Source organism: Dipodomys merriami, unplaced genomic scaffold (assembly GCF_024711535.1).
Source record: "Dipodomys merriami isolate MVZ:Mamm:240054 unplaced genomic scaffold, mDipMer1.0.p SCAF_106, whole genome shotgun sequence".
NCBI lineage: Eukaryota > Metazoa > Chordata > Mammalia > Rodentia > Heteromyidae > Dipodomys > Dipodomys merriami.
Genome location: NW_027202338.1, coordinates 1,624,530 through 1,651,757, shown reverse-complemented (window position 1 = coordinate 1,651,757; position 27,228 = coordinate 1,624,530). Strand labels below are relative to the sequence as shown.

The following is a 27,228-nucleotide window of genomic DNA, read 5'->3' as shown; positions in this document are numbered from 1 at the left end:
CATGGCTCAAGTGGTAGAGTGCTAGTCTTGAGCAAAAGAAGCTCAGGGACGGTGCCCAGGCCCTGAGTTCAAGTCCCAGGAATGGTCACACACACACAAAAAAGTGAGCAACCCTCACAGCAAAAACCAATAGAAATTGGGGGCTGGGTAGGTGGCTCAGTGGTAGAGCACTTGCCTTGCATGCCTGAGGTCCTGAGTTCGATTCCTCAGCACCACATAAGGAAAAAGCTGGAAGTGGCGCTGTGGCTCAAGTGGTAGAGTGCTAGCCTTGAGCTGAAGAGCTGAGGGACAGTGCCCAGGCCCAGAGTTCAGGCCCCATGACCGGACCAAAAAAAAAAAAAAGAAAGAAATTGATCAGGAAGGGCTAACAGCATAGCTTAGTGGTGGATAGTTTGTAAAGTGATTGAGTTCCCTGGTTCCTGGCCAGAGAAGGGGCCAGGTGTAAAAGAAACTGGGTGAGTCTGGATTGGGGTCAAGCTTGGATGTAAACACTTTCCCCGAGTGCTGAGATCCAGTGCAATGGGCTGAATCTGAGACTTGCAGAACACAGTGGGGGACATGACCCTTGCCTGGCAATGCAGGGGAACAGCCTTGCTGTCAGAAGAGGAGATTCCAGGGTGGGAAGCCTCAAGGGGCTCTTTTCCTGCCCCTCCTTTCCCTCATCAGTGAGCAGATAAGCCGGCGTCAGTCTCAGGTGGATCGTCTGTACGTGTCACTCAAGGAGCTGGGCGAGGAGCGAAGGGTGAGCCTGGAGCAGCAATACTGGCTGTACCAGCTCAGCCGTCAGGTGGATGAGCTGGAGCATTGGATTGCAGAGAAGGAGGTAGTAGCTGGCTCACCTGAGCTTGGCCAGGACTTCGAGCATGTCTCGGTGAGCATCATGGGGAATTGCATGGGTATACATCAGGAGCAGTTACTGAGTATGCTAGTAAGGCTCTCTGGGTCTCAGTTTCCCTATTCAATATCATGGGGATAGCAGAAGCACTCCTGGCTCTATTATGAGACAAATTAACACAATGCAAAGCACTTAAAACTATATGTGAGACTGGGCACTGGTGGCTCACACCTGTTATTCCAACTATTCAGGAGGCTGAGATCTGAGGATCACAGTTCAAAGCCAGTGAGGGCAGGAAAAATCCATGAGACTTTTATCTCCAGTTAACCAGCAAAAAGGTGGAAGTGGAGCTGTGGTTCAAGTAGTAGATGCTAGCCTTGAGCAAGAAAAGCTCAGGTACAGCACCCAGGCCCTGAGTTCAAGTCCTAGTCCTGGTATAACACATTTTCATTTATTTATTTATTTATTTATTTTATTATTTAATTTATTTATTGCCAGTCCTGGGGCCTGAGCTCAGGACCTGTGCATGGTCCCTGAGCTTCTTTTGCTCAAGGTTAGCACTCTACACTTGAGCCACAACACCACTTCCAGCTTTTTCTGTTTATGTGACACTGTTGCTATGGTACTAAGGAATTGAACCTAGGGCCTCATGTTTGCAAGGCAAGCACTCTACCACTAAGCCACATTCCCAGCCCCACAACACATTGTAAAAGGCTGAAGATGTAGCTCAGTGGTAAACACTTGCCTGACATGCGCAAGATCCTATGCTGAATTCCCAGCATCTGACAAAGTACAACTGTGCATAGCACCTACTCAATACGCAGCACAGTGTAAATTATTAATACTCTATTATTATATGATTCTATTATTGCTACAGATTGTTTAAGAAGTGTTAGATGTTATTTCTATTTTACCGGTTTATTGTTATGACTGTATCTGACATAAGGGAGCAGGTTGGAAGGGCTGGGGGTGCAGAACTTTTGCCCACCTTGATGCTGTGCACCCCCACACACCCACACCCACACCCACACCATGGCCTTGTGGCAGGTGCTGCAGGAGAAATTCTCAGAGTTCGCCAGTGAGACAGGCACAGCCGGCAGGGAGCGGCTGGCAGCCGTGAACCAGATGGTGGATGAGCTGATCGAGTGCGGGCATACGGCAGCAGCCACCATGGCCGAGTGGAAAGATGGGCTGAACGAGGCCTGGGCCGAGCTGCTGGAGCTCATGGGCACGCGTGCCCAGCTGCTGGCTGCCTCCCGGGAGCTACACAAGTTCTTCAGCGATGCCAGAGAGCTTCAAGGACAGATCGAGGAGAAGCGGAGGCGGCTGCCCCGCCTGACCGCTCCACCGGAGCCGAGACCCAGTGCCAGCTCCATGCAGAGGACCCTGCGAGCCTTCGAGCACGACTTGCAGCTCCTCGTGTCTCAGGTGGGCGCCAAAGGTGCCAAGTGGAAGGGGCCTGGACAGCAGGGCCAAGCGAAGTGGGCCTGAGCCTGAGGGGAGGAGGAAGGGGCGGGACCTGGGCCATGGGGGCGGGGACTGAGGGTGGGGCCTGGGCCACAGGGCGGGGCGGGGGCGGGGCCTGGACTGCAGGGAAGGGGTGGGGCATGGCCTGAATCATACGGATTGGTGGAGAGGCCTTAGCCATGGGGGAGGGGCGTGACCTGTGCCGCAAGGGGGCGTGGCCTGGACAACAGGAGACGAGGAGTAAGGGCATGGCTTTGGACCACAGGGGAGGTATGGGGCGGAGCCTGGGCCTCAGGGGAGGGGGTTGAGGGCGGAGCCTGGGCCACAGGGGCCGAGAGAGAGCAGAGCCTGTGGCAGGTGGAGGGCTGGCCCCCCGACCTGGCATGCCCCTCAGGTGCGGCAGCTGCAGGAGGGCGCAGCCCAGCTGCGCACCGTGTATGCGGGCGAGCACGCAGAGGCCATCGCCAGCCGGGAGCAGGAGGTGCTGCAGGGCTGGAAGGAGCTGCTGGCTGCCTGCGAGGATGCCCGGCTGCACGTGAGCTCCACGGCCGACGCCCTGCGCTTCCACAGCCAGGCCCGGGACCTGCTGTCTTGGATGGACGGCATCGCCAGCCAGATCGGAGCAGCTGACAAACCCAGGTTGCCCTTCATCCCACTTGGGGCTTCCTAGATGCTTCTAGCATCCTTCCCCAGCCATCCCCAGCCTATGTCCAGTCACCTTCCTGTAGCAAAGAGCTGATATCCGGGCACAACCTGTGTGTGCCAGACTTGTCAAGATTCCTGTCAGGCCTAGCATTGGGTCAGATGGTTACCCAGGAGACCTAAGAACCACATGCTTCTAACTAGTGGCCTGTCCTGTCTGCCAGGGAGGCTGAGGCCAAGTCCAGGAGTGTGCACTAGAAGATAAGGACCTGAAGGGCAAGGTCACGTGGCATTGTTCTTGTGATTATGGGCCTTGAGCCTTCTTTACTCAGCAAAGATTGTTTTTATTTTATGTATTTATGTATATATTTATTTATTTGCCAGTCCTGGGGCTTGAACTCAGGGCCCAGGCACTGTTTCTGAGCTTCTTTTGCTCAAGGCAAGTGGTCTATCACTTGAGCCACAGTGCCACTTCTTGCTTTTTCTGTTTATATGGCACTGAAGAATCAAACCCCACTCTACCACTTAGCCACGTTTCCAGCCCAGATTTTTTATATTTTTGTGCCAATCCTGTGCCAGGCCTCAGGGTCTGGGCGTGCTGTTTCTTAGCTTTTTCACTCAAGGCTGGCACTCTACCCCTTGAGCAACAACCACTTGGGCTATTGCTGGTTAAGTGATGGGAGCCTCAGGGACTTTCCTGTCTAGGCTGGCCTCAAACCTCAATCCTCAGATTTCAGCCTTGTGAGTAGCTAGGATTACCCCACAGCGAAGATTTATAGATTTGATGTTGGGCCTTTCATATGCCAGCTCATGTGCTACTCTGAGCTGCTAGAAAATATTTACTGAATGCTTGTTGGGGTCTGGATGGTGAACAGGCTGAGCTCTTGCCCCAAGGCTGCTTACATTCTGAGAGGGAAGACTAAACTACTCTCCCCCAAATATTAGTTCATAGAGTGAAACATTGCAATGAAGAAAAATAAAGCCAGGTGCTGGTATTTTTTTCTTACACCTTTTTATATTTTATTATCATTATATAGTTATACAGAGAACTTACGGATGGTAGGGGAAAAACAAAGGAGGAGGTAACAATGCTTGATAGGAAATGTACTCATTACCTTGCTCATGTAATTGTAACCCCTCTGTGTGTTATTTTTTATTAAGTTTTTGTGAAAATACTGTACAGAGAGGTTACAATTACATGAGCAAGGTAATGAGTACATTTCTTATCAAGCATTGTTGTTGCCTCCTCCTTTGTTTTTCCCTTACCATCCCTGCCCTCCCATCTCCATGACTACATTGCTCTCCCTGCCCCCCCCACAGATGCTGGTATTATACCTATATCCTAGCTGAGATCTAAGGACTGAGATTCAAAACCAGCCCAGGCAAAATGTGTGAAATTCTTCCTTACAATTAATCACAAAAAAAGCCAGAAGTGGAGCTGTGGCTCAAGTGGTTGAACACCAACTTTGAATGAAAAAACAAAAACAACATAAACAAGTGTGTGAGCCTTTGACCTCAAGCCCTAGTACCAAGACACAACACACACACACACGCAAGCACACACACACACACACACACCTCTCCTTGAATTAGTGAAGATGCTTCAGACCCAACTTGGTCATAGGAGGAGGTGTGAGAAGCTGAGAAGAATCCATTTCAGGGATTTGGGCTCATTAGCACCTGCCTATGGGGGACAGGCAGAGGCAGGGCAGCTGCCTGTGGCTCAGGTCCCCGCCCACCATCCACTGCAGAGATGTGTCTTCTGTGGAGGTGCTTATGAACTACCACCAGGGCCTGAAGACGGAGCTGGAAGCACGGGTGCCTGAGCTGACGGCCTGCCAGGAGCTGGGGCGCTCTCTCCTGCTCAACAAGAGTCCCATGGCTGATGAGGTAGGAAGGGGTGGGAGTGGAGGGTTCTCCTCTGCCCCTCTCATTGGCTCAGGAGTTACCCCTGATGTTCTCCCACCCAATCATTGATCTCAGATCCAGGCTCAGCTAGACAAACTGGGAAGTAGGAAGGAAGAAGTGTCGGACAAGTGGGACCGCCATTGGGAGTGGCTTCAGCAGAGTGAGTGGAGACCTGCACACGTGTGTTTCAAGGACACAGATACTTCATGGCTGACCGAGGTTCCAGGGATGACACGGACATATTGCATCCAACCCATAGGTCCCAAGAAACAAATCTAAGGGCCTGGGAGAGTGAATATGAGGGCTCCCTTACTATTGAATCTGGTTGGTATTGAACTACAGGAGAGAGCCTGGAACAGGTGGCTGAGATCTGAGGATCATGGTTCAAAGCCAGACCAAGTAGCAAAGTCTACTTTCAATAAACTAGTCAAAAAGAGGGTGAGGGGAAGGCTGGATGCGGGCACTGGTGGCTCACGCCTGTCATCCTAGCTGCTCAGGAGACTGAGATCTGAGGATTGCCTTTCAAAGCCTGGGTAGGAAACTCCATGAGACTATTTATTTACTTATTTTTTGTTGGTTGTGGGCCTTGAACTCTGGGCCTGAGCTCTGTCCCTCAGCTCTTCAGCTCAAGGCTAGCGCTCTACCACTTGAGCTACAGTGCCACTTCTGGTTTTCTGGTGGTTTATTGGAGATAACAGTTTCATGGACTTTCCTGCCTGGGCTGGCTTTGAACCACGATCCTCAGATCTCAGCCTCCTGAGTAGCTAGGATTACAGGTGTGAGCTACCGGTGCTCAGCATCCTTATGTCAGTTAACCACCAGAAAAATGGTAGTGGCTCTGTGGCTTAAAGTGGTAGACCACTAAAAGGGCTTAGGGACAGCACCTAGGCCCATGACTAACCAAAAAACAACAACCAGAAGTGGAGCTGTGGCTCAAGTAGTACAGTGCTAGCCTTGAGCACAAAAGCTCAGGGACAGTGCCCAGGTCCTGGGTTCAAGACCCAGGACTTGGTTCAAAAGCCAGGCACCAGTGGCTCATACCTGTAATCCTAGCTACTCAGGAGCCTAGATCTGAGGATTGTGGTTCAAAGCCATCTTGAACAGGAAACTCTGTGAGACTTTTTTTTTTTTTTTGGGTCCGGTCGTGGGGCTTGAACTCTGGGCCTGGGCGCTGTCCCTCAGCTCTTCAGCTCAAGGCTAGCGCTCTACCACTTGAGCCACAGCGTCACTTCCGGCTTTTTTCTTTTTGCTTCCGGCTTTTTTCTTTGTGGTGCTGAGGAATCGAACCCAGGGCCTCAGGCTTGCAAGGCAAGCACTCTACCACTGAGCCACCTTCCCAGCCCATCTGTGAGACTCTTATCTCCAATAAACCACTCAGTAAACCATTAGTGGTGCTGTGGCTCAAGTGGTAGAGTGCTAGAGTGCTAGCCTTGAACTGAAAGGCTGAGGGACAGCGCCCAGGCCCAGAGTTCAAGCCCCACGACCGACAAAAAAAAAAAAAAAATAGAGGAGATAGCTCTAGGTTGACTCTGCTGTACAGTCAGCGTGTCTGGGCCAGGGATGGGTGGTGAAGCAAAAGAGGGATTAGATGTCCCCCCAACGGCTTTCCCTGCATGCCTGCCCCCAGTGCTGGAAGTACACCAGTTTGCCCAGGAGGCGGTGGTGGCTGATGCCTGGCTGACAGCTCAGGAGCCCCTCCTGCAGAGCCGGGAGCTGGGCAGCAGCGTGGACGAGGTGGAGCAGCTCATCCGGCGACATGAAGCCTTCCGCAAAGCAGCCGCAGCGTGGGAAGAGAGATTCAGCTCTCTACGGCGCCTGACCACGGTCAGCACCCCAGACTCTGCCTCCCACCTGGACTTGGGGGCCTTGGTCCTGTGTTGAGAGTGGAGACAGATGCTTACTGGGCAATCAGCAGGTGTGAAGGGGGCAGGAACAGACTGGCACTAGGAAGAGCCAGAGGGTACAGGATACAGGGAGCCTGGATGGCAGAGGCCCAGAGGGCCAGGAGAATCTTGATCTGGTTGGAAGAATGAGGTGAAGAGACCATTTATAACTTACAGTCTGGGGGCTGGGAATGTGGCTTAGTGGTAGAGTGCTTGCCTAGCATGCATGAAGCCCTGGGTTCAATTCCTCAGTACCACATACACAAAAAAAGCTGGAGGTGGCGCTGTAGCTCCAGTGGTAGAGCGCTAGCCTTGAGCTTTGAAACAAAGCTCTGGGACAGTGACCAGGCCCTGAGTTCAAGCCCCAGGATTGGCAAATAATAATAATAATAATAATAATAGTAATAGTTGGAATATTAAAGAAAGTCTGAGTTGGGATATTAAGGAATTAGTGTAGAGGGAGGTCAGAAAGGCACCTGTAAAATAATCACAGCTACTCTGGAAATTGAGCTCTGGAGGCTCTTGAGTGAGCTCAATTTCCAGAGCTCAATTTCCAGGCCAACCCAAACAAAAAGCTAGTGAGACCCCTATCAACAAATAACAGGAAGTGGGTGGGGAGACCAAAAAAACAAAACAAAACAAAACCAAAGCCTGTAATACCCTGTCTGAAAAATCACTAACGCAAAAAAGGACTGAGCTCAAGAACCTGCCCTGACCAGTTCAAGGCCCCGAGTTCCAACCCCAGTGCCATTAAAAATAAAGATTTGGCCTTCGTTTTCTTGAAGAATAGGCATTCATTAAGCAACTGGTAGAGAATAATAACGCAGGGCCTGGAATCCTTGCTCCTACAAAGCTGAATGTCCAGGCAGAACCGCCCCTCCAACTGACCCCTCTACCCCCACCCCTTCTTGACTCCAGATCGAGAAACTGAAGGCCGAACAGAGCAAGCAACCACCCACCCCTCTGCTGGGGCGCAAGTTCTTTGGGGATCCCACGGAACTGGCAGCCAAAGCAGCCCCTCTGCTGCGACCAGGGGGCTACGACAGAGGCTTGGAGCCCCTGGCCCGAAGGGCCTCGGACACGCTGTCGGCCGAGGTGCGGACCCGGGTGGGGTACGTGCGCCAAGAGCTCAAGCCCGAGCGCCTGCAGCCGCGCATCGACCGGCTGCCCGAGGCCCCGGCCAGGGCGGAGCCCGTGTCCCCGCCGGCCGCGCCCTCGGACACGGTGGACGCGCCAGTGTCCCCCATCACGGTGGTGGAGCAGGTCCGGCCTCGGCCCGAGCGCCAGGAAGCAGCAGATCGCGCCCCCGAGGAGCTGCCCCGGAGGCGGCGGCCTGAACGCCAAGAGTCGGCCGATCAACCCGAGGAGACTTCCCGGAGGCGGCGGTCGGAACGGCAGGAGTCTGTGGAGCACGAGGCGGCGCACAGCCTGACACTGGGCCGCTACGAGCAAATGGAGAGGCGAAGAGAGCGGCGGGAGCGGCGGCTGGAGAGGCAGGAATCCAGCGAACAGGAGACGCCCACCAGAGGAGAACTGGTCAAGGGGTGAGGCCTCCCAGCGATCGGGAAGGGTGCGGGGAAGCCAGACCTCCCCGAACCCCAAAGGCCCCCAAGAGTCAGTAAGGAACCCCAAGGAGCAAGGTGGCATCCTGGGTCCCGCCAGAGGTGGATGGGCCTATGGTTCACATGGGCAGCCTGCTTGATTGATTGGAGGAAGAGCAGAGACCAAATCTATCCTAGCTCTGCCTCCAAGAAGCTCAGAATCTGGGGGAGAAGTCCCTGGGGGGTGACAGACTTGTCACCAATCAATGATAGGGCTGGGGTGAGGATCCCAGTGGAAGGGAACTCAGGGGAGGGGTATAGAAAGGTGACAGTGGGTTGGAACACTTGGAGATGGCAACTTGCTTTTTTTTTTTTTTTTAATCCTGAGACTGGTTAAAATTCAAAGGGGGAGCTGGGCACTGGTGGCTCACTCCTAGACTCCTGGCTACTCAGGAGGCTGAGATCTGAGGATCATCGTTCAAAGCCAGCCTGGGCAGGAAAGCCTGTGAGATTTTTTTTTTCTTGTTGGTCGTGGGGCTTGAACTCTGGACCTGGGTGCTGTCCCTCAGCTCTTCAGCTCAAGGCAAGCGCTCTCCCACGTGAGCCACAGCACCACTTCCAGTTTTCTGGTGGCTTATTGGAGATAGGAGTCTCACAGACCTTCCTGCTCAGGCTGGCTTTGAACAATGATCCTCAGATCTCAGCCTCCTGAGTAGCTAGGATGATGGGCGTGAGCCATGACTGGCCGCCTGTCGGATTTTTAAAAATCTCTAACTTCCCAGCCCAAAGCAGGCAGTGGAGAGATGGTTCAAATGGTAGTATGCCAACATTGAGCAAAAAAACTAAGGGACTATACCCAGACTATGAGTTTTCACAGCCTTAAGTACTGGCGTGCGTGTGCGGGCATGCACGCGCACACACACACACAATCTACAAGAGATACTGGTGCCATGGCTCCTCTGAGTTTTAACCTCAGTACTGTCAAATCTTAAAGGGAAGAGAGGCTTTGTATTGGGCATTGGTATTTTCACACATCTGTGGAGACAGTGAACAGTGGACAGGCACTGGTGTTTTAGGCTAACAGACAGAAGCCCCTCTCTCTAGTCAGGCATGCCAGGCTCTGATAAAAACGCACTCCTGCTCCATTGAATCTTTTTGTCCCTCCTCCCTCAGGAAGGCCACCCTGGCTGACATTGTGGAACAGCTGCAGGAGAAAGAGGCAGGCCCGGGGCTCCCAGCTGCAGTGGTAAGTTGACCAATGGCTGGCTGTGGGGGACTATGAAGACCCCTCTCCTTAGAGCAGGACCAAGGATCTCAGAAACAGTGATCAGTGTCCATCTCTGTACCTGCACCTGCACAGCCAATGTGGAACTCTTTTTTTATTTTTTGGCCTGTCTTGGGGCTTGAACTCAGGGACTGAACACCAACCCTGAGCCTCTTTGTGCTCTAGCACGATCCACAGCGCCACTTTCAGCTTTTTCTGAGCAGTTTATTGGAGATAACAGTCTCACGGACTTTCCTGCTTAGGCTGGCTTCAAACTGTGATCCTCAGATTTCATCTTTGAGTTGCTACGATTACAGGTGTGGGCAGCACCCAGCTTCAACATGGAACTCTTAGGACACCGAGAGGCGCCCTACAATCTGAAAAATTCTCCCTTAGGCCTGGTGTTGATGGCTTACACCTGTAATCCTAGCTACTCAGGAAGTTGAGATCTGAGGATCGCCATCCAAAGCCAGCCCAGGCAGGAAAGTCTGTGAGACTCATCTTCAATTCACCACCAGAAAACCAGAAGTGGCACTATGGCTCAAAAGTGGTAGAGCATTAGCCTCAAGTGAAAAAAGCTCAGTGACAGTGTCTAGGCCTGAGTTCAAGCCCCACAAATGACAAAAGAAAAATCCTTCTTATAAAGGTGGAATCTCTGGCTGGGAATGTGGCTTAGTGGTAGAGTGCTTGCCTAACATGCATGAAGCTCTGGGTTCATTCCTCAGTACCACATACACAGAAAAAGCCACAAGTGTTGCTGTGGCTCAAGTGGTAGAGTGCTAGCCTTGGGCAAAAGAAGCTAAGTGACCAGTGCCAGGTCCTGAGTTCAAGCCCCAGGACTTGCAACACACACACACCAACACACACACACACACACACACACACACACACACACACACATACACACATAGGTAGAACCTCTAACCTAAGAGATCATCCCCTCCCCAATCCTTACCCTTCACCCTACACACATAATTAGGCTCATGTCCTGGACTCCCTATTTCTTCAGCCTGTGGGGACCCAAATTTCCTCATGGACAGCCACAAAAAAGAGAAGACACCCCTAGATTTCCCTTTACACCCGACCTATAGGTCCAGCCCCCTTTTCTTCCCACATTTGGGCAGGATTCCTGGCAGACTCACACCCAAGATCTAAAGGAGCCCCCAAAGAGTTAACCAACCAGTCCCGAGTTCCTTCCATGCTAGCCTCCAAGGCAGAGGATGAGCCCTGCAGAGGGATGGGACCCAGACCCAGGGCGCCTCCAGACAGATAACCTCCATGCCCTTCCCTTCATTCACACAGCCATCGCTGCCCCAGCCTCGCGAGCTTCCCCCCGGCCGCCTGCCTAATGGGCTTGAGCCGCCCGAACGGACACCTCGGCCAGATCGGCCGCGGGCTCGGGACCGGCCCAAGCCCCGACGGCGGCCGAGGCCCAGAGAGGGTGGCGAGGGCGGGGGAAGCAGGCGCTCACGCTCCGCCCCGGCCCAGGGAGGCTCCGCCCCCGCGCCTCCGCCCCCGCCCACTCACACGGTGCAGCACGAGGGCTTCCTGTTGCGCAAGCGCGAGCTGGACGCCAACCGCAAGTCATCCAATCGGTGAGCATGTGGGCGGGCTTTCGAAGGCGGAGCCTCCAGGCTCACAATGTCCAATCAGTGAATAGCAAAGCATGTGAGAGGCGGGACTCAACTTCTAGGTAGCGAAAGCTATGAATGGGAGAGAGTCTAGTTCGTGGCTGAGTGGACGGAGATAGGTTGGGACCTTGACAAAAATGTCCTGAAGCCGGGCACTGGTGGCTCACGCCTGTCATCCTAGCTGCTCGGGAGGCTGAGATGTGAGGATCGCGGTTCAAAGCTAGAGACTATGGTTAAGGAGCAAGCCAGAGGTGGAGTCTTGTCACGAGGGTTCCAGTGACATATGAGGTAGAGGCTCAAGATGTCATACACCATCTGGGAGTCTTGAGGAGGCATGCCTGTCTCAGTCACTCAGGAGGCTGAGATCCGAGGATCAAGAGTTCAAGCCAGCCCAGGCAGAAAAGTCTGAGAGATTCTTACCTTCAGTTAATCAGCGGAAAGCCAGAAGTGAAAGGGTGGCTCCCGGTGGTGGAGTGCTAGCCTTGAGTAAGGGATGGTGATGCACAGAACCTGGAGGAGACAGTAATTGACTATAGTGGGAGTAGGCTAAAGAAAGACAAGCCCTGGAGGCACCGCACTGGGCAATAGGCTTGATATTGGGAGCCTTAGATGATTCCCACAGTGCAGGAACAGCCAGCCACAGGAAAGAGAGTCCTGGGTAAATGTGCTAACTAGCTTGGACAAAGGCCTATTGGTAGGAAGGTCTACTGCCAAGCCACAGTGTTGTAGCTTTGCCTAAAACTCTTACGTCATCTACCCAGGTCGTGGGTGAGCCTCTACTGTGTGCTCAGCAAGGGGGAGCTAGGCTTCTACAAGGATGCCAAAGGCCCAGCCTCAGGGGGCACGCATGGTGGGGAGCCACTGCTCAGCCTGCACAAGGCCACCAGCGAGGTGGCTAATGACTACAAGAAAAAGAAACACGTCTTCAAGCTCCAGTGAGCAGGCCCCCATCCCCCGACCCCATCCATGGCAGGTGGGAGGGATCCAAAAGGCCCAGCTTCCTTTACCCAGCAGGCCCTGGGCTCCCCTGAAGGACATTGGGAAGGGAGGAAGAGGGAAACTGGGCCGCTTGAGATCTTTCAAGTCCTATGTCTCCTCCTCCAGGACCCAAGATGGCAGCGAGTATTTGCTTCAGGCTAAAGATGAGGTGAGATGACCCTCTGTGTAGCCCTCAAAGTGATATGGCTGGTTGGGTGACTGGGTCCTGATCCAGAGTGATAGGGCTATAGCAGGTATGTACATAGGCTAGAGTTATCAAGGCTATAATGACAAGCCTATGGGTAGTGGGAACCCAGGGAAGGCCCCTAAACCAGGAGTGGTAGGAAGAGGCTCAGCGAGGGCTGTAGTCCCTGATGCCAAAGTCCAACTTCCTTACCTTGGGTACTTAGGTGATACTGGAAAGATAAGAGGAGAGACTAATTTCCAATAGGGGTGATCCAGGGTCTGGGCACCAGTGGCTCACACCTGTAATCTCAGGATAAGATCTGAGGCTCCAGGTTCAATGCCAGCCTGGGCAAGAATAGCCCATGAGACTCTTCGTTCCAATTAACCCGCAAAAGAAATACGGGAAGTGGGAGTGAGGCTCAAGTGGTAGAGCACCAGCTTTGAGTGAAAAAGCTAAGAGACAGTGCAAAGCTACATTGCCAGCACGTGCGTGTGTGCGCACACACACACACACACACACACACACACAACTGTGAAGTAGGCCTTATTCTGCCAGCCCTCATTTTCCTTATCTGTAAAATAATTTGTTATGATAGTGTATTTGTGAGAATTAAATTAGTTGATACATACAAAGTACTTTACTCAGAGTCTGGAAAATATCACTGAACTGTATCTGCCAGGATATTTTCCCTGTTTTGATGATTTATCTCTAGCAGAGATTGCATATAATCCTAGATATGTGTAAGTGAAAGAATTCACAAAAGTGCCCTGGACAGACAATGGTACATTATAGATTGCTGTGTAAGTGCTTGTGTCCTCATCTTTATTAATATGATTACCCCGGTGTAATAGAGGGGGGAATGAGGGCATTCTGATCTAGATCATTCAGTTCCTGTCTTCCAAATATGGACCCTGTGTCCTGCTTCTTCCTCCAGGAGGAGATGAACGGTTGGCTGGAGGCTGTGGCGGCTTCGGTGGCCGAACATGCAGAGATTGCCCGTTGGGGCCAGACACTCCCTACCACATCGTCTACAGATGAGGGCAATCCCAAGCGAGAAGCCGGGGAGCGCAGGGCCAGTGGGCGCCGGAAGTGATCCCCAGCACCTGCCCCCAGGTTCTGACAAATCTCCCTGGCCCTCCTCTCTTGCACTGTGGGCACAAAGACACTTTCCCTTCCGCAATGGCCGCGGAGGCACCCTGACGGGCACTAGAAAGGAGGGGACTTCTCCCACACCCCAAGAAATGGGTGGGTGTATGTGTGGGGGAATTGCTGCCCCTATAGCCATATCTTGGGCCCCTTCCCGCTCGCCAGCCCCATCCCCCCACCCCAGGTGCTGGGGATCCATTATTTTTATGCAATAACTGAGCTTGGGGGGTGGCGGGCAGGGGGCCACTTAAGTCAAGCCCCTCCCCTACTCCAGTCCCCAGATCCTGCCCCCCCCCAAAAAAACTGAAGTGGTGGGGGCAATCATTCCTGGACTCCTCTCCGCCCTAAGGATGGGCACGGGGGGCGCTGGTGAGGTCCCCTGGACCATCCAGGGTGCTAGGGGTGGGGAGGGGACAGCCCCTCCTTGCCTTTACCTCACTTCCAATGCTGCCTTGACTTCTGTCTGGGAGGGGGGAGCTAAGGGGCCCAGGTCCCTGCACTCTGCCACCTCAGAGCCATGCGGTTAATTCCTGACTTAGTTTATTTTTGCAAAACGTCGACCCCCACCTCTATCCTTCCCCACTCCCCCACCTCCACCCGCATCCGCGCCAAGGCTTTTAAATGGGAGGGGCGTCAAAGCTCAAGAAAAACAAACACCTGTCTTCCTCTCTCCTCCCCCCCCAACTGTAAATGACATGTCACAGGAAGGGAGGGGAGAGGGAGAGCCCTCCCCCCTGCATGCTTCTGGCTGGAGCACCTCTCTGGGGAGTCTGGCAGGGTATCGGGTTGTGGCAGTCCCCCCATGGCCGCCTGGAGGAGCCGCTGGAGCCCCGGGGTGTGGGTATGGGGCAGTGTGGCTGGCGCACACTGTATGTACCTATAATAAACCCTTTGGCTTTGACGATCTGTACTGGTTTGTTCGCGTGTTACCGGCTCAAGCAGGAGGCTTGAAGAGTGGGCTGGGGTGGCGGGGTGCAGGGACCATCTTTATGTACCCCTCCGTGTGGGCTGATTTCTTGGTCTAAATACATGCTCCTCTGTACTGGTACTGGGCGCTGGACTCAGGGCCTGGGCACTGTCCCTTAGCTTTTTCCTTCAAGGCTGAGCACTCTACCACTTAAACCATACCTTCACTTCCGGCTTTTTGATGCTTAATTGGAGATGAGTCTCATAGACCTGCCAGGGCTGGCTCTGAACCCAGATTCTCAGTTCTCGGCCTCCTGAGTAGCTACAATTCCAGTCATGAGCCACTGGCACTCACACGTGCGCTTTGATGAACCACTAAAGTCACATCTAAACCGCAAACCCTGAAGCGATGGAAAAAAACAAACAAACTTCCCCAAAGAAGCCACGGCGCCCGTCCGCTCCGTCCAGGGCAGGAAAGGCGGATCCCTTTAAGGAGGCGGAGAACTAGTTGCGACCTGCGAGCACTCTGTCCAATCACCAGCTGTCCCGGGAGTCTCCTAACCAATGAGCAAGCATCGGGGGCGGGATTTGAGTGCACACCCGGAAGTGAGTGCAAGCTGGCCGGCTCACCCCCAGGGGCCATGGCGGCGGCTGAGACGGCGGCCGAGGGGGTCCTGGGTCGCGGCCCTCCCGGGGAAGTGATTCATCTGAACGTAGGAGGCAAGAGGTGATGGTGCGAGATTCCTTAGACACCCCCTCCCCGCCCATCCTCGGAGCCGGGGAGCCGGATGGGAGTCGTAACTTCATCCCTGTCAATCAAGGGTCGCCCCGCCCCCGTGCGGGGAGGCCCGGAGCCTCCCGGGGTGGGCCGCGAACTCGCGGCGTCCGGCGGGGGGGGGGCAGGGGGCGTCGTGTTTCACCCTCCTCCCCATTCTTCATCTCTTGCTTTCCCGGTTTAGATTCAGTACCTCCCGCCAAACGCTCACCTGGATCCCAGACTCCTTCTTTTCCAGGTGATCGGGGAAGGGAGTTTGGGGCGGGGTAGGGGTGGGAAAAGAGGGCGGGGTGGGAGGGGGGGGGAACCTAATCTGCACCATTTTCCCTTCTCCCATCTCTGGTGTGTGATTACCTGCTGTGTCTCCTTCCTGTAGTCTTCTGAGCGGACGCATCTCGACTCTGAAAGATGAGACTGGGGCAGTGAGTAGTCAAGCCAGGGTTGAAATGGGGCGGCCCATAGCGGGGAAAGCATCCCACTCAGTCCCGCTCTTTGTCCTGTCCATCCTTTTCAACCCCCCCCCATCTTTCCATCCCTCCCTCTGTTCCTCCCTCAGATCTTCATCGACAGGGACCCCACCGTCTTTGCCCCCATCCTCAACTTCCTACGCACCAAAGAATTGGACCCCAGGTTAGTATGGATGAAAAGGAGGGAGGAAACACCACCATCTTCAAACCCTTAGAAATGTCTTAAGATAACCAAAAAGCTCCGCTCCATTTGGCTTACTTAGAATCTTGATTCTAGTAGAAATGAGTGCTTTGGCTAGGGAGAATGGCTCATAACTGTAATTTCAGCTACTCAGGAGGCTGAGGTCTGAGGAGCACAGTTCAAAACCAACCCAGGCAGGAAAAGTCTAGGAAACTCATATCTCCAAAAAGTCGTGAGAAGTATTGCTATGGCTCAAGTGGTAGAGTGCCAGCCTTGAGTGAAAAAGCTCTGGGACTGCAGTAGGCCCTGTGTTTAAGCAGTAGTACTGACAAATAAAAAGAAAGAAAGAAAAAGAGAGAGAGAGGGAGGAAGGAGGAAGGGCAAGGAAAGAAGGAGGAGGGAGGGAAAAGAAGGGAAAAAAAACTGCCTTCCCAAATTTTCTGTACAGTTTTCTTTAACTTCCCCTTCAGAATTCTTTGCCCTTTCCTATACTCCAGACCTTGACCCCTAGTCAATTCCTCTACCCAGGGGTGTCCACGGTTCCAGTCTCCTTCATGAAGCCCAGTTCTATGGGCTTACTCCACTAGGTAAGTGGGGATTCTCAGTTAATATGCTCACTGCATAGGCAACCAGCCTTCTGGGGATGCTTCCTGAATGTTCCCTATCTTTATTCCCTCTCTCTCCTGAAAGAGGGTTGGGTTAGAACTAAGACCACAGGGATTTGGCTCTGCCTCTGAGGGGATTTGCTTATTCTGTAGAGAAAGAGATAGGGAGGTAGAAAGGGACCTGCCTCAGCATCCCTTAAAGCCCAGCTTTGAGTCCTTTGTTGCAGTTCGTCGTCTACAGCTGAGGGAGGAGTTGGATCGATCTTCCTGTGGAAATGTTCTCTTCAATGGTTATCTACCTCCACCAGGTGAGAAATCCCAAAGGATAGGCTGTAATCTATATTTCCCACAATGCTTCAGCCTTGTGAGTCCTGAGACCTGATGGGAATTGTAGTTCTGTATCAGATGTTTGGCCTGATGCTTGGAGAGGAAGTAGGAAACAGTATTTTCCATGAGGCAGTGGGCCAGCTAATTCCTTGAAATCTCAAAAGCATACACTAGAGCACAATGGAAGTTGTAGTCCAGCATTGTTTTCTGTTTGGGAAGATTTTGGAATAACTAGGGTCCTTCACATAGAAAGGAGGAAATTATTGATTAGACTCCTCAAGACAACCAGCCAGTCCACCTTTTGTAGAAAGTGCCCCCAGAGGCTGTTGGGAATTGTAGTCCACTAGACTGCTGATTAGTAGAAGGGACAGAATGGGGAGATTTGATGTATGGCTTTATTTCCTTAGCCTCAGTCATTATCTACAGTTGTAAAGTTTGCCAGGACCTATGCTATTATTTTCCTTAGCTTTACCCGTTTCCAAAAAATATGTGTACATGCATGCATGCACACATGAATGCTAACACTGGGCTTGAACTCGGGGCCTTAGGCTCTCACTTGGCTTTTTCTTTTCCTTTTTTTTTTTTGGTTGGTCATGAGGCTTGAACTCGGCCTGGGCGCTGTCCCTCAGCTCTTCAGCTCAAGGCTAGCACTCTACCACTTGAGCCACAGTGCTACTTGCGGCTTTTTCTGCTCATGTGGAGCTTAAGAATTGAACCCAGGGCCTCATGCATGCAAAGCAAGCACTCTACCACTGAGCCACTTCAAGGCTGGAGTTCTACCACTTGAGCTACACTTTCATTTCCAGATTTTTTTGTTGGTAAATTGGAGCTAATTGTCTCCTGGACTTTCCTGCTGGGGCTGACATTGAACCATGATCCTTAGATCTCAGCCTCCTAAGTAGCTAGGATTATCAACATGAACCACTGTGGCTGGCTGAAAGCTTCTCTTCATGTTAATATTGTAGTAGCCCTAAACTCTGCTCTGCAATAGACTTACAGGCACTGGGAAGGGACAAACTTGCTGTGTGACTCAGTGTCATTGAATGCTGCATCTGTATGAACATGAAGGAGGCAATATACACCCATAACTGTCATTACAACTATCACTACTCTATCCCTCCCCCAGTGTTCCCAGTGAAGCGCCGAAACCGACATAGCCTGGTGGGGCCCCAGCAGGGTGGGGTACGCCCAGCCCCTGTACGTCGAAGCAACACGATGCCCCCCAATCTGGGAAATGCAGGGCTGCTGGGTCGAATGCTGGATGAGCGAGGCCCTTCTCCACCATCAGGTAGCTTTCTGTCTTCCAGGGAGGTAAGGACAGCCTGTGGACCCCTGTGATCCTATTATAGGCCCTTCTCTTTTTCCCAAGGACAACCGGAGGAACCTGGGATGGTGCGATTGGTGTGCGGTCACCACAACTGGATTGCTGTGGCCTATGCCCAGTTTCTTGTCTGCTATAGGTGCCAGGAAAGGGGAGCTGGGGGGGGCGGGGAGGGTCTGATCTTAGATGGGGATGGTCTGAGATGGTGGTTAGTAATCTCTCCCCTCCCTTCTCCTCACATCCATCAGGCTGAAGGAAGCCTCTGGCTGGCAGCTGGTATTTTCTAGCCCCCGCCTAGACTGGCCCATCGAGCGCTTGGCACTAACGGCCCGCGTACCTGGTGGAGCACTGGGAGAGCATGACAAGATGGTGGCCGTGGCCACAGGCAACGAGATCCTGCTGTGGGCTTTGCAGGCGGAAGGCGGAGGCTCTGAGATAGGTACTGCTGCTGGACTTTTCCAGAACCCTCTGTCCTGGAGAATTCTGTAGCCTGTTAAAATAGCCCACCCCACAACATTCTTAACCCCATGAGAATTCTCTGTATCCCATGAGAATGCTCCAACCCTTCAGAATTTCATATCCTGGCTGAGCATCATGCTTCACACCTGTAATCCTAGTAACTCAGGAGGCTGAAGTTTAGATCTCAGATTGAAGCCAGTCTGGGGCAGGAAAGTCGTTGAGATTCTATTTCTGATATAACCAGCAAAAAGCCAGGGAAGCATGGCACAAGTGGTTGAGCACCAGCCACGCATGTGTGAGGCCCTTACTTCAAACCTCAGTACTGGGTGAGAAAAAAAGAATTTCAAATCTGGTTGGAATTCTTTGGTCTCTTAGGAAAATCCTCTTCTTAGGAAAATCTTCTTAGGAAAGTCCTCCCTGGTACAATTTTCTCCATCAAAGTCTGCTCTTTGTTAGATCTCTTTGCTCTGTTAGAATGTTCCATGGGAGTAAAATCCCAGGGCCTGTTAGAATCTGTGTTGCTGTTGGTGCTCAACTTTTTTTTTTTTTTTTTTTTTTTTGGGGGTCTGGTCATGGGGCCTGAACTCTGGGCCTGGGCGCTGTCCCTCAGCTCAAAGCTAGCGCTCTACCACTTGAGCCACAGCGCCACTTCCGGCTTTTTTCTTTTTGCTTATGTGGTGCTGAGGAATCGAACCCAGAGCCTCATGCATGCAAGGCAAGTACTCTACCACTGAGCCACCTTCCCAGCCCAGTGCTCAACTTTTAAACCAATCTGTCCTTGGGAAAAAATATATCCATCCTAAATCAACATATTTTTATTCATTTGTTTTTGTTTGTGCAAATACTAGGACTTGAACTCAGGGCCTGAGTGCTGTCCTTTCGCTTTTTCACTTAAGGCTGGTCCACTTACTGCTTTTTGCTGAGAAATTGGAAATAAGAGTCTCACAGACTTTCCTGCCTGAGCTGGCTTTGAACTGCTATCCTCAGATCTCAGTCTCCTGTATATGGAGGATGATAGGTATGGGCTACCTGCACCCAGCTTTTTTTTTTACTTTCTGCTGGAATTTCTACTGGAGAGAATTCCATGGCCCAATAGGATCCTCTGAGCCTTGGCGTTCCTACTGCCACATCCCTCCCTGTGAAATGGGGTCCCGTCTGACTCTCCTTGTCCCCTCCTTGTCCCCCACAGGAGTCTTCCATCTGGGTGTGCCTGTGGAGGCCTTGTTCTTCGTGGGGAACCAACTCATCGCCACAAGCCACACGGGACGCATTGGGGTGTGGAATGCTGTCACCAAGCACTGGCAGGTCAGAGCTCTGGCCAGCCTGGGGTCCCCTTTCCAGATCATGTAGCCTGAAAGAGGAGTTCCTTTCTTTCCCACTCTACCTAGAGAAAGCCAGGAGACCCAGTGGTGGGCAGAGCCTGGTTATGTGTGTGTCAAAGGTCTTCCCAGGCCAGGCACTGGTGGCTCACGCCTGTAATACTAGCTACTCAGGAGGCTGAGATCTGACAATTGGGGTTGGAAGCCAGCCTGAGTAGGAAAGTCTATGAGACACTTACCTCTCATGAACAACCAGAAAACCAGAAGTAGTGCTGTGGCTCAAGTAGTAGAGCACTGGCCTTGAGCAAAAAAGCTCAGGGACAGTGCCCAGGCCCTGAATTCAAGCCCTATGCCCAGTACACAGAAAACAAATTAAGGAGAGACAGAGATGGAAGTTCAAAAGGGAAGGCCATGTGCTGGTAGCTCAGACCTGTAATCCTAGCTACTCAGGAGGCTGGGATCTAAAGATCACAGTTCAAAGCCAGCCCAAGCAGAAAAGTGTCCATGAGACTCTTATCTCCCATTAACCATGCAAAAACTAGAAGTGGCGCTGTGGCTCCAACTGTTAGAGCATTAGCCTTGAACAAAAGAGCTCAGAGTCCTCCACGGTAGAATCCCTGTTTTCACTGTATTTGATGTTGGTATAATTTGTGGAGGGGAAGGGAAAAAACAAATTGTTTAAGCAGGGATACAGGTGGACCCATTGCAACAATGAGATATGTACAAGATGTTATGGCAGAGGGGGGGCCGGGGAGATGGGAGGGCTGGGATGGGAAGGGGAAACAAAGGAGGAGGCAACAATGCTTGATAAGAAATGTACTCATTACCTTGCCCATGTAATTGTAACCCACTCTGTATGGTATTTTCACAAAAAAAAAAAAACCTTATTAATAAAAAAAAAAGTTCAGAGACAGCTCCCAGGCCCAGAGTTCAAGCCCCACGACTGACAAAAAAAAAAAAAGTTCAAAAAGGAGGTACAGGACACGTAGAGATAGACTATACCTGGCCAGGCTGGGACTTGGAGGGAAGGAGGGCACCTTGTGAGAGGTACAATAGAAGCGAAGGTGTGGAAGGTACCATACTACCTACCACCTCCTGCCCTGCCTGTCCTGGCTTCAGGTCCAAGAGGTGCAGCCAATTACCAGTTATGATGCAGCTGGCTCTTTCCTCCTCCTGGGCTGCAGCAATGGCTCCATCTACTATGTGGGTGAGCAACAGCTTCCTGGGGACCAGAGGGGTCCAGCTGGGTGCCTGGAACCGGCCTCACTCACCCCTCCCCACCCCCCCATCGTCCCCAGATGTACAGAAGTTTCCGCTACGCATGAAGGACAATGACCTCCTTGTCAGCGAACTCTACCGGGACCCTGCGGAGGATGGGGTCACCGCCCTCAGTGTCTACCTCACCCCCAAGACCAGTAAGCTCTCACACAACTTACTCTGCCCCCACCTCATTACCAGCCAGCCCAGGCCCAGCCTGTAGCCACGTTGCCACTTGTGTGGCCTAGCATGGGATTTATTATTGAGTCATTTAGCAAACATTCATGGAGCACTGTTTTTAGGGCTTAGCTGGGGCCAAGCCTCTCCACTGGAGGCAGAACTGGCCTCTGGGAGTTCATTTTGATGTTTCTCTTCCATCCCTATGGTCAAGACATGACTTTTGTTTGTTTGTTTGTTGGTGGTGGGGCTTGAACTCTGGGCCTGGGTGCTGTCCCTGAGCTCTTCAACTTAAGGCTCTACCACTTGAGCCACACTGCTACTTCTGATTTTCTGGTGGTTAACTGGAGATAGGAGTGGTTAATGGCAAAACTCATGGGAGTTCCTGCCCAGACTGGCTTTGAACGGAGATCCTCAGATCTCAGCCTCTTGAGTAGCTAGGATTACAAGCGTGAGCCACTGGCGCCAGTCTAAGGCATGACATTTGTATGTTCATAAAACCAGAAAGGTAGCTGGGCATTGGTGGCTCACACCTGCAATCCTAGCTACTCAGGAGCCTGAGATCTGAGGATTGTAGTTTGAAGTCAACCCCGGGAAGAAAAAGTCCTGTAGACTTCCTGCCCAGCAGACTTTCATTTTTCTCTCTTCATGTCATATCTATCTGTTTGTCTGATTCTGTGTCATCCTAATTCAGTTTCCCAGTTCCCCGTGTCTCTGTTTTTCTATCTCTTCTCTCTTATTGTCTTAAATTTTGCTTGTGGTCTTTGTACTCTGCTCCTTTGTCTTCCTAGCCCCGTATTTCCCTCATCTTAGCATCTCTCTCTGTGTCTGTCTGTATCTGTCTACCTGCCTGCCTGCCTGTCTGTCTGTCTCTCTGCCTTGCCCCCTGCTCTCTGGCATCTCCCCTGGATCTGCCTCTTTCTGTCCCCCTTGGTTTTTGTCTCTCTGTGATGCAGGTCCTGTCTTTGTCCCCCACCAGGTGACAGTGGGAACTGGATTGAGATTGCCTATGGCACCAGTTCGGGGGGTGTGCGAGTCATTGTGCAGCACCCCGAGACCGTGGGCTCGGGGCCCCAGCTCTTCCAGACCTTCACTGTGCATCGCAGCCCTGTCATCAAAATCATGCTGTCTGAGAAGCACCTCATTTCAGGTGGGTCCCCTGCAGGAGAGACCAGCTGGATGGCCGCAGAGAGGCAAAAAAGAGTCACTCTGGGGTTCTGGAAGGGTTGAGCTTTGTGAATCCCATGGCTGAGCCTGACTCTCTGCCGTCCTGTGCTCTCCTTAGTCTGTGCTGACAACAACCACGTGCGGACGTGGTCCGTGACCCGTTTCCGTGGCATGATCTCCACACAGCCGGGCTCCACGCCCCTGGCATCCTTCAAGATCCTAGCTCTGGAGTCAGCTGATGGGCATGGAGGCTGCAGTGCTGGCAATGACATTGGTACTTCCTGGCTCCTGGCCCCTCCCCACTGCCATGCCCGCCCCTCTCCATTGACCCCTGTAGGTCTCTATCGACCAATTGAGCTGCTCTAGTTGACCTTCACCATTGATTGCTGGCCCCTGCTAACCTCCACTTGACCCCCTGATGACTCCTGTGGGGCTGTCACATTCACCAATTCCTACTGATAGCCTCCTGGCCCAGGGCCTCACCCACCCCCACAGTCCAGCACCCAATCCCCTGATGGGCTTGAATTAACCACTGGTCCCTCTCTTCTTCCCTGAGCCCACCCAGCAGCCTGGGAACAGGACCTAGGTCTAGAAGGGGGTTCAGCAGTGGGAAAGCAGGCCTTAGGGTCTGGAGGTCCAAGGGTCCCTGGCTAGCCCTGAACACCCACCCCTGGCTGTCCAGGCCCCTATGGTGAGCGAGATGACCAGCAGGTGTTCATTCAGAAGGTGGTGCCCAGCGCCAGCCAGCTCTTCGTGCGTCTTTCAGCCACTGGGCAGCGGTAAGGACTGTCCTCTGGGCCACAGAGGCCAGAAATGGGGTCTCCACGGCGGGGGGGGGGGCAAGCATGCTTGGTGGCTCAAATGGTAGAGTGCTAATCTTAGTGGAAAAGTTAAGGGATGGTGCCCAGGCCCTCAGTTCAAGTCCTAGAACCAGAAAAAGCAAAACCACACACACACACACACACACACACACACACACACACACTCTCTCTCTCTCTCTCTCTCTCTCTCTCTCTCTCTCTCTCTCGCGGACTTGCACAGCCAGCGCAGCCCCTGATGGCTTGTTGTCCACAGGGTGTGCTCCGTGCGCTCCGTGGACGGCTCTGCCACGACCGCCTTCACCGTGCTGGAGTGCGAGGGATCCCGGCGACTGGGCTCCAGACCCCGGCGTTACCTGCTCACTGGGCAGGCCAATGGCAGCCTGGCCATGTGGGATCTGACCACAGCCATGGATGGCCTTGGCCAGGCACCTGGTACTCCCTGCCTCACTTTGGAAGGCAGCTATGCTACCCACTATACCACCAACGCCCACCCTCCCTGCCTCAGTTTGAACCCAGCCCAGGGCCCCCCTGTCACTCCAGAGCCTGAATCAAAGCCTACTTTGGTGTGATCTCCCTTCTTACCCTGTCCTCCAGCTCCTTACCCTCACTTCCCTGCCCCCCCTTCACCTCTGACCCCTGCCTGGCACTCTCCAAATCTTTTCATCCATCTCAACCCTGGATGCTTACACTACTGTCTTGCTCCCTGACGCTGCTTTCTGGGCCCCCAGCAGGTGGTCTGACGGAGGAAGAGTTAATGGGACAGTTGGAGCAGTGTGAGCTGGCCCCGCTGGCTTCCTCCCGGGCCTCCCTCCCCAGCCCCTCACCCCGGACCTCACTTACCAGGTAGTAGCTCTATTTCTCCCCCATTTTATGGTGTGTGTGGAGGGGGGTAGGACAGGCGACAGCAGTGTAGCCCTTGGTGGGAGGGGCAGCCCACTGCCCCATGATGCCTGGTGCCCACCTCCCCCACCCCCTTCAGTCTCCACTCAGCCTCCAGCAACACCTCACTGTGTGGCCGCCATGGGAGCCCCAGCCCCCCACAAGCAGAGATCCGGCGCCGAGGGGGAGGCAGCTTTGTGGAAAGATGCCAGGAACTGGTACGGAGCGCGCCAGAGCCCCGGCGGCCACCCACACCAGCCCCTCGGCCCTCGGCGGGTCTTGGGACACCCCTTGCATCTCCCAAGAAGAAACTCAATGAAACTTCCTTTTAAACGCAGCTTGCCAAGGTGCCTTTGGATACTCTGCTCCCAGGGGACTCAGGTGTCCTCCCTCCCCTCCCCCCCCTCCGCCTGCTTCCAGTGGGAGCCCTGGGTTCAGGGCCAGGGCCTCCTGGAAGCAATCATTTGTTACTAGGTCTCCATTTCCCCTCCTCCCCTCCCCCCCCCTACTTTTTTAGGAAGCCAAAGTCACTCTCCTCAATAACATTTTCACTGCCAACACCCTATTTTGTATTCTTAGATTTTTTTGGGCGGGTGTGGCCCCTAGGGAGATGTGGGTCCTAACCAGGTTCCTGGTGGTAAATTTATGAGTATTTGCCTCTCCTGGTTTAAGAAATGGCTTACCATCTGACTTCAGGCATGGCTGGATCCAGGGGTTCAAAACCCTCATCCCCCAATGGTTTTCTCTTATCTCTTGGATTTGCTTTCCTCTAGGATGCATCATAGTCAATCAGTGGCAAGACGATCTTAGGGAGCTCTTTAACATTCTTTTGCTTTCTAGCAGCAGAAATCATAGGGCTGATGATCATTGGCTGGAGTTGGTTCAGATGAGCATTTCTGAACCCTTTAGTATGCTCACTGTGATGGATGGCTGTAGGTCTTGTCTCCCAAGTAGCTGGAATTATGGACATGGACTACTACACCCAAATGGCATGGAGATTCCTGACTCTCAAAATCTAGAGTAAACAGTTGACCTAAAAGGAAATGGATTCTAAAACCTGTGTGTTTCAGATTTCCTCAAACTCCAAAGCAAATTTTGTTTTGCTTGGTGCTGGGGGTAAAACCCAAGGCCTTAGCTGGGCGCCTGTGGCTCACACCAGTTATTCAAAGTCAGCTCAGGAGACTCTTTATCTCCAATAAACCACCAGAAAACCAGAAGTGAAGCTGTGGCTTAAGTGATAGAATACTCACCTTGTGCTGAAGAGCTGAGGGACAGTGCACAGGCCCAGAGTTAAAGCCCCACAACGGAAAACAAAACAAAATCAAACCCCAAGGCCTTATGCATGCTAGGCAAGTTCTCAGCCACTGAGTTGCATGCCTGTCATGGATTTTTGTTTTAAATATTCTAGGACATTCAGAACACTGAGAAATATGTGACTGTTAGGAATTATAGAGAAGGGGGAGGCATATAAAATGGCAGCATGTCTAGAATACAGAGATATTATATAATGCTCCCCCCATCTAAAATACTGACATCATTGCCCAATGCAGAGAACTCTTGTGAATGTGGAATCTCATGATCTTAAAGTAATAGAGAAAGATGGGATGTTATATCTGGAACACTGAAGGGTTGTTCTGAAGGTTGTTTGTTTTTTTTTTTGGGGGGGGGTCTTGGGGCTTGAACTCAGGGCCTGGGACCTATTCCTGAGCTTCCCTCCCCCCGCCAGGCCTGCACTGTACTATTTTGTTTGTTTGGTTTTTTTGGGTCCGGTCATGGGGCCTGAACTCTGGGCCTGGGCGCTGTCCCTCAGCTCTTCAGCTCAAGGCTAGCACTCTACCACTTGAGCCATAGCACCACTTCCAGCTTTTTTCTTTTTGCTTATGTGGTGCTAAGGAATCGAACCCAGGACCTCTGGCATGCGCTCTACTATTGAGCCACCTTCCAAGCCCCGCACTGTACCATTTTGAACCACAGCACCACTTCCAGTTTTCTGGTGGTTAATTTGGAGATAAGAGTCTCACAGGCATTCCTGCTTGGGCTGGCTTCCAACTATGCTCCTCAGATCTCAGCCTCCTGAGTAGTTAGGATTAGTGCCACAGGCACCTGGCTTTTGTTGTTGTTGTTTTTCTCCAAATAAGACTAAACAGAGCCAGGCAAGGGTAGAGTAGCTAAGCCTGTAATCCTAGCTACTCAGGAGGCTGAGATCTGAGGAGCACGGTTCAAAGCCAGCCAGGACAGTCAAGTCCTTGAAAACTGGGAGTGGCACTGTGGCTCAAGTGGTAGAGTGCTCACCTTGAGCTGAAGAGCTCAGGGACAGTGTCCAGACCCAGAATTCAAACTCCACCACTGATATACACACACACACACACACACACACACACACACACACACACACAAAGTAGGGATAAAAGTGTGTGGAGAGGAGAATGATAGGGAGAAGCTTCTGGAATGCCTTAGGACTAGACCTCTGAGAGGTTCTGAAGGGTTAGTAATCAGAGCAGAATCCAGGGATGATAACATCGATAAGATTCTGGAAGATAGGAAAAGACTGGGAGCTGGGTACTCCAAATAATGGGGAGGGGAGGAAGGGAGGCCAATACCATCCCCGGAAGTTGCAGTGGTGAGCCAGAGGCTGTTACCTAGCAACGAGCATTGAAGATGCCCTGGATCTCAGGCAGAAGGGAGAAATTTCGGCAGCGCCCCCAGCAAATGCTCCAGCCACAGGGTAGGATGTGGGAAGGGGGATGGAAATGGGTGAGGGACCATGGTGGCCTGTAGGGCCATGTGAGTGGGGATTTTGAGGTCACGCAAAGGCAAAGGCAGAACTCGTGGGCAGAGCCGGGCACTCTGGCCTCCAGCTGGGTCAGTCTCTGAATGGCTGTGATGAGACAGCCATGCCATTGTTAACTGCCCCAGGGGGATGCCTGTCCGTGAATGATGGTGGGCCCAGATTTCTAGGTGTTTGTATGAGATAGGGATTGCCGTAGGTGGCTATCACGGTGGAAGTGTAGCAGTGTGAGTCAGCCTGAGTGTCTCACTGCGAGGGAGGGGTGAAAGCTTCACTCGGCACACCACTCATTGGCAG

At 52.6% G+C, this 27,228-nt stretch overlaps 2 protein-coding genes across 4 annotated transcripts in view; both read left to right on the top strand.

Annotated features, from left to right (window-relative positions):
* The window catches only part of LOC138813078 (spectrin beta chain, non-erythrocytic 4), a 60,214-nt gene extending 45,831 nt beyond the window's left edge, over positions 1-14,383 (top strand). For both annotated transcript variants that reach the window (XM_070001324.1, XM_070001325.1), the window contains 12 exons: positions 667-871; positions 1,883-2,263; positions 2,697-2,941; positions 4,696-4,834; positions 4,928-5,012; positions 6,480-6,676; positions 7,654-8,279; positions 9,450-9,522; positions 10,843-11,135; positions 11,933-12,106; positions 12,276-12,318; positions 13,271-14,383. In XM_070001324.1, the coding sequence (XP_069857425.1) occupies positions 667-871; positions 1,883-2,263; positions 2,697-2,941; positions 4,696-4,834; positions 4,928-5,012; positions 6,480-6,676; positions 7,654-8,279; positions 9,450-9,522; positions 10,843-11,135; positions 11,933-12,106; positions 12,276-12,318; positions 13,271-13,429 (2,620 nt within the window). In that variant the 3' untranslated portion in view covers positions 13,430-14,383. The remainder of the gene's footprint in view (positions 1-666; positions 872-1,882; positions 2,264-2,696; positions 2,942-4,695; positions 4,835-4,927; positions 5,013-6,479; positions 6,677-7,653; positions 8,280-9,449; positions 9,523-10,842; positions 11,136-11,932; positions 12,107-12,275; positions 12,319-13,270) is intronic.
* Positions 14,384-14,994: 611 nt separating this feature from the next.
* On the top strand, positions 14,995-25,468 carry LOC138813054 (SH3KBP1-binding protein 1). Of its 2 annotated transcripts, none has more exons than XM_070001320.1 (18): positions 14,995-15,115; positions 15,348-15,401; positions 15,540-15,585; positions 15,720-15,793; positions 16,340-16,398; positions 16,644-16,724; positions 17,870-18,031; positions 18,113-18,203; positions 18,313-18,503; positions 19,713-19,828; positions 20,962-21,049; positions 21,141-21,257; positions 22,256-22,426; positions 22,562-22,717; positions 23,126-23,222; positions 23,518-23,696; positions 23,996-24,107; positions 24,244-25,468. In XM_070001320.1, the coding sequence occupies exons 1-18, from the start codon at positions 15,030-15,032 to the stop codon at positions 24,473-24,475; spliced, it is 2,112 nt and encodes a 703-aa protein (XP_069857421.1). In that variant the 5' UTR covers positions 14,995-15,029; the 3' UTR covers positions 24,476-25,468. The 2 variants fall into 2 exon arrangements, with proteins under 2 accessions (XP_069857421.1, XP_069857420.1); XM_070001319.1 differs by having other exon boundaries at positions 23,993-24,107.
* The last annotated feature ends 1,760 nt before the right edge of the window (positions 25,469-27,228 follow it).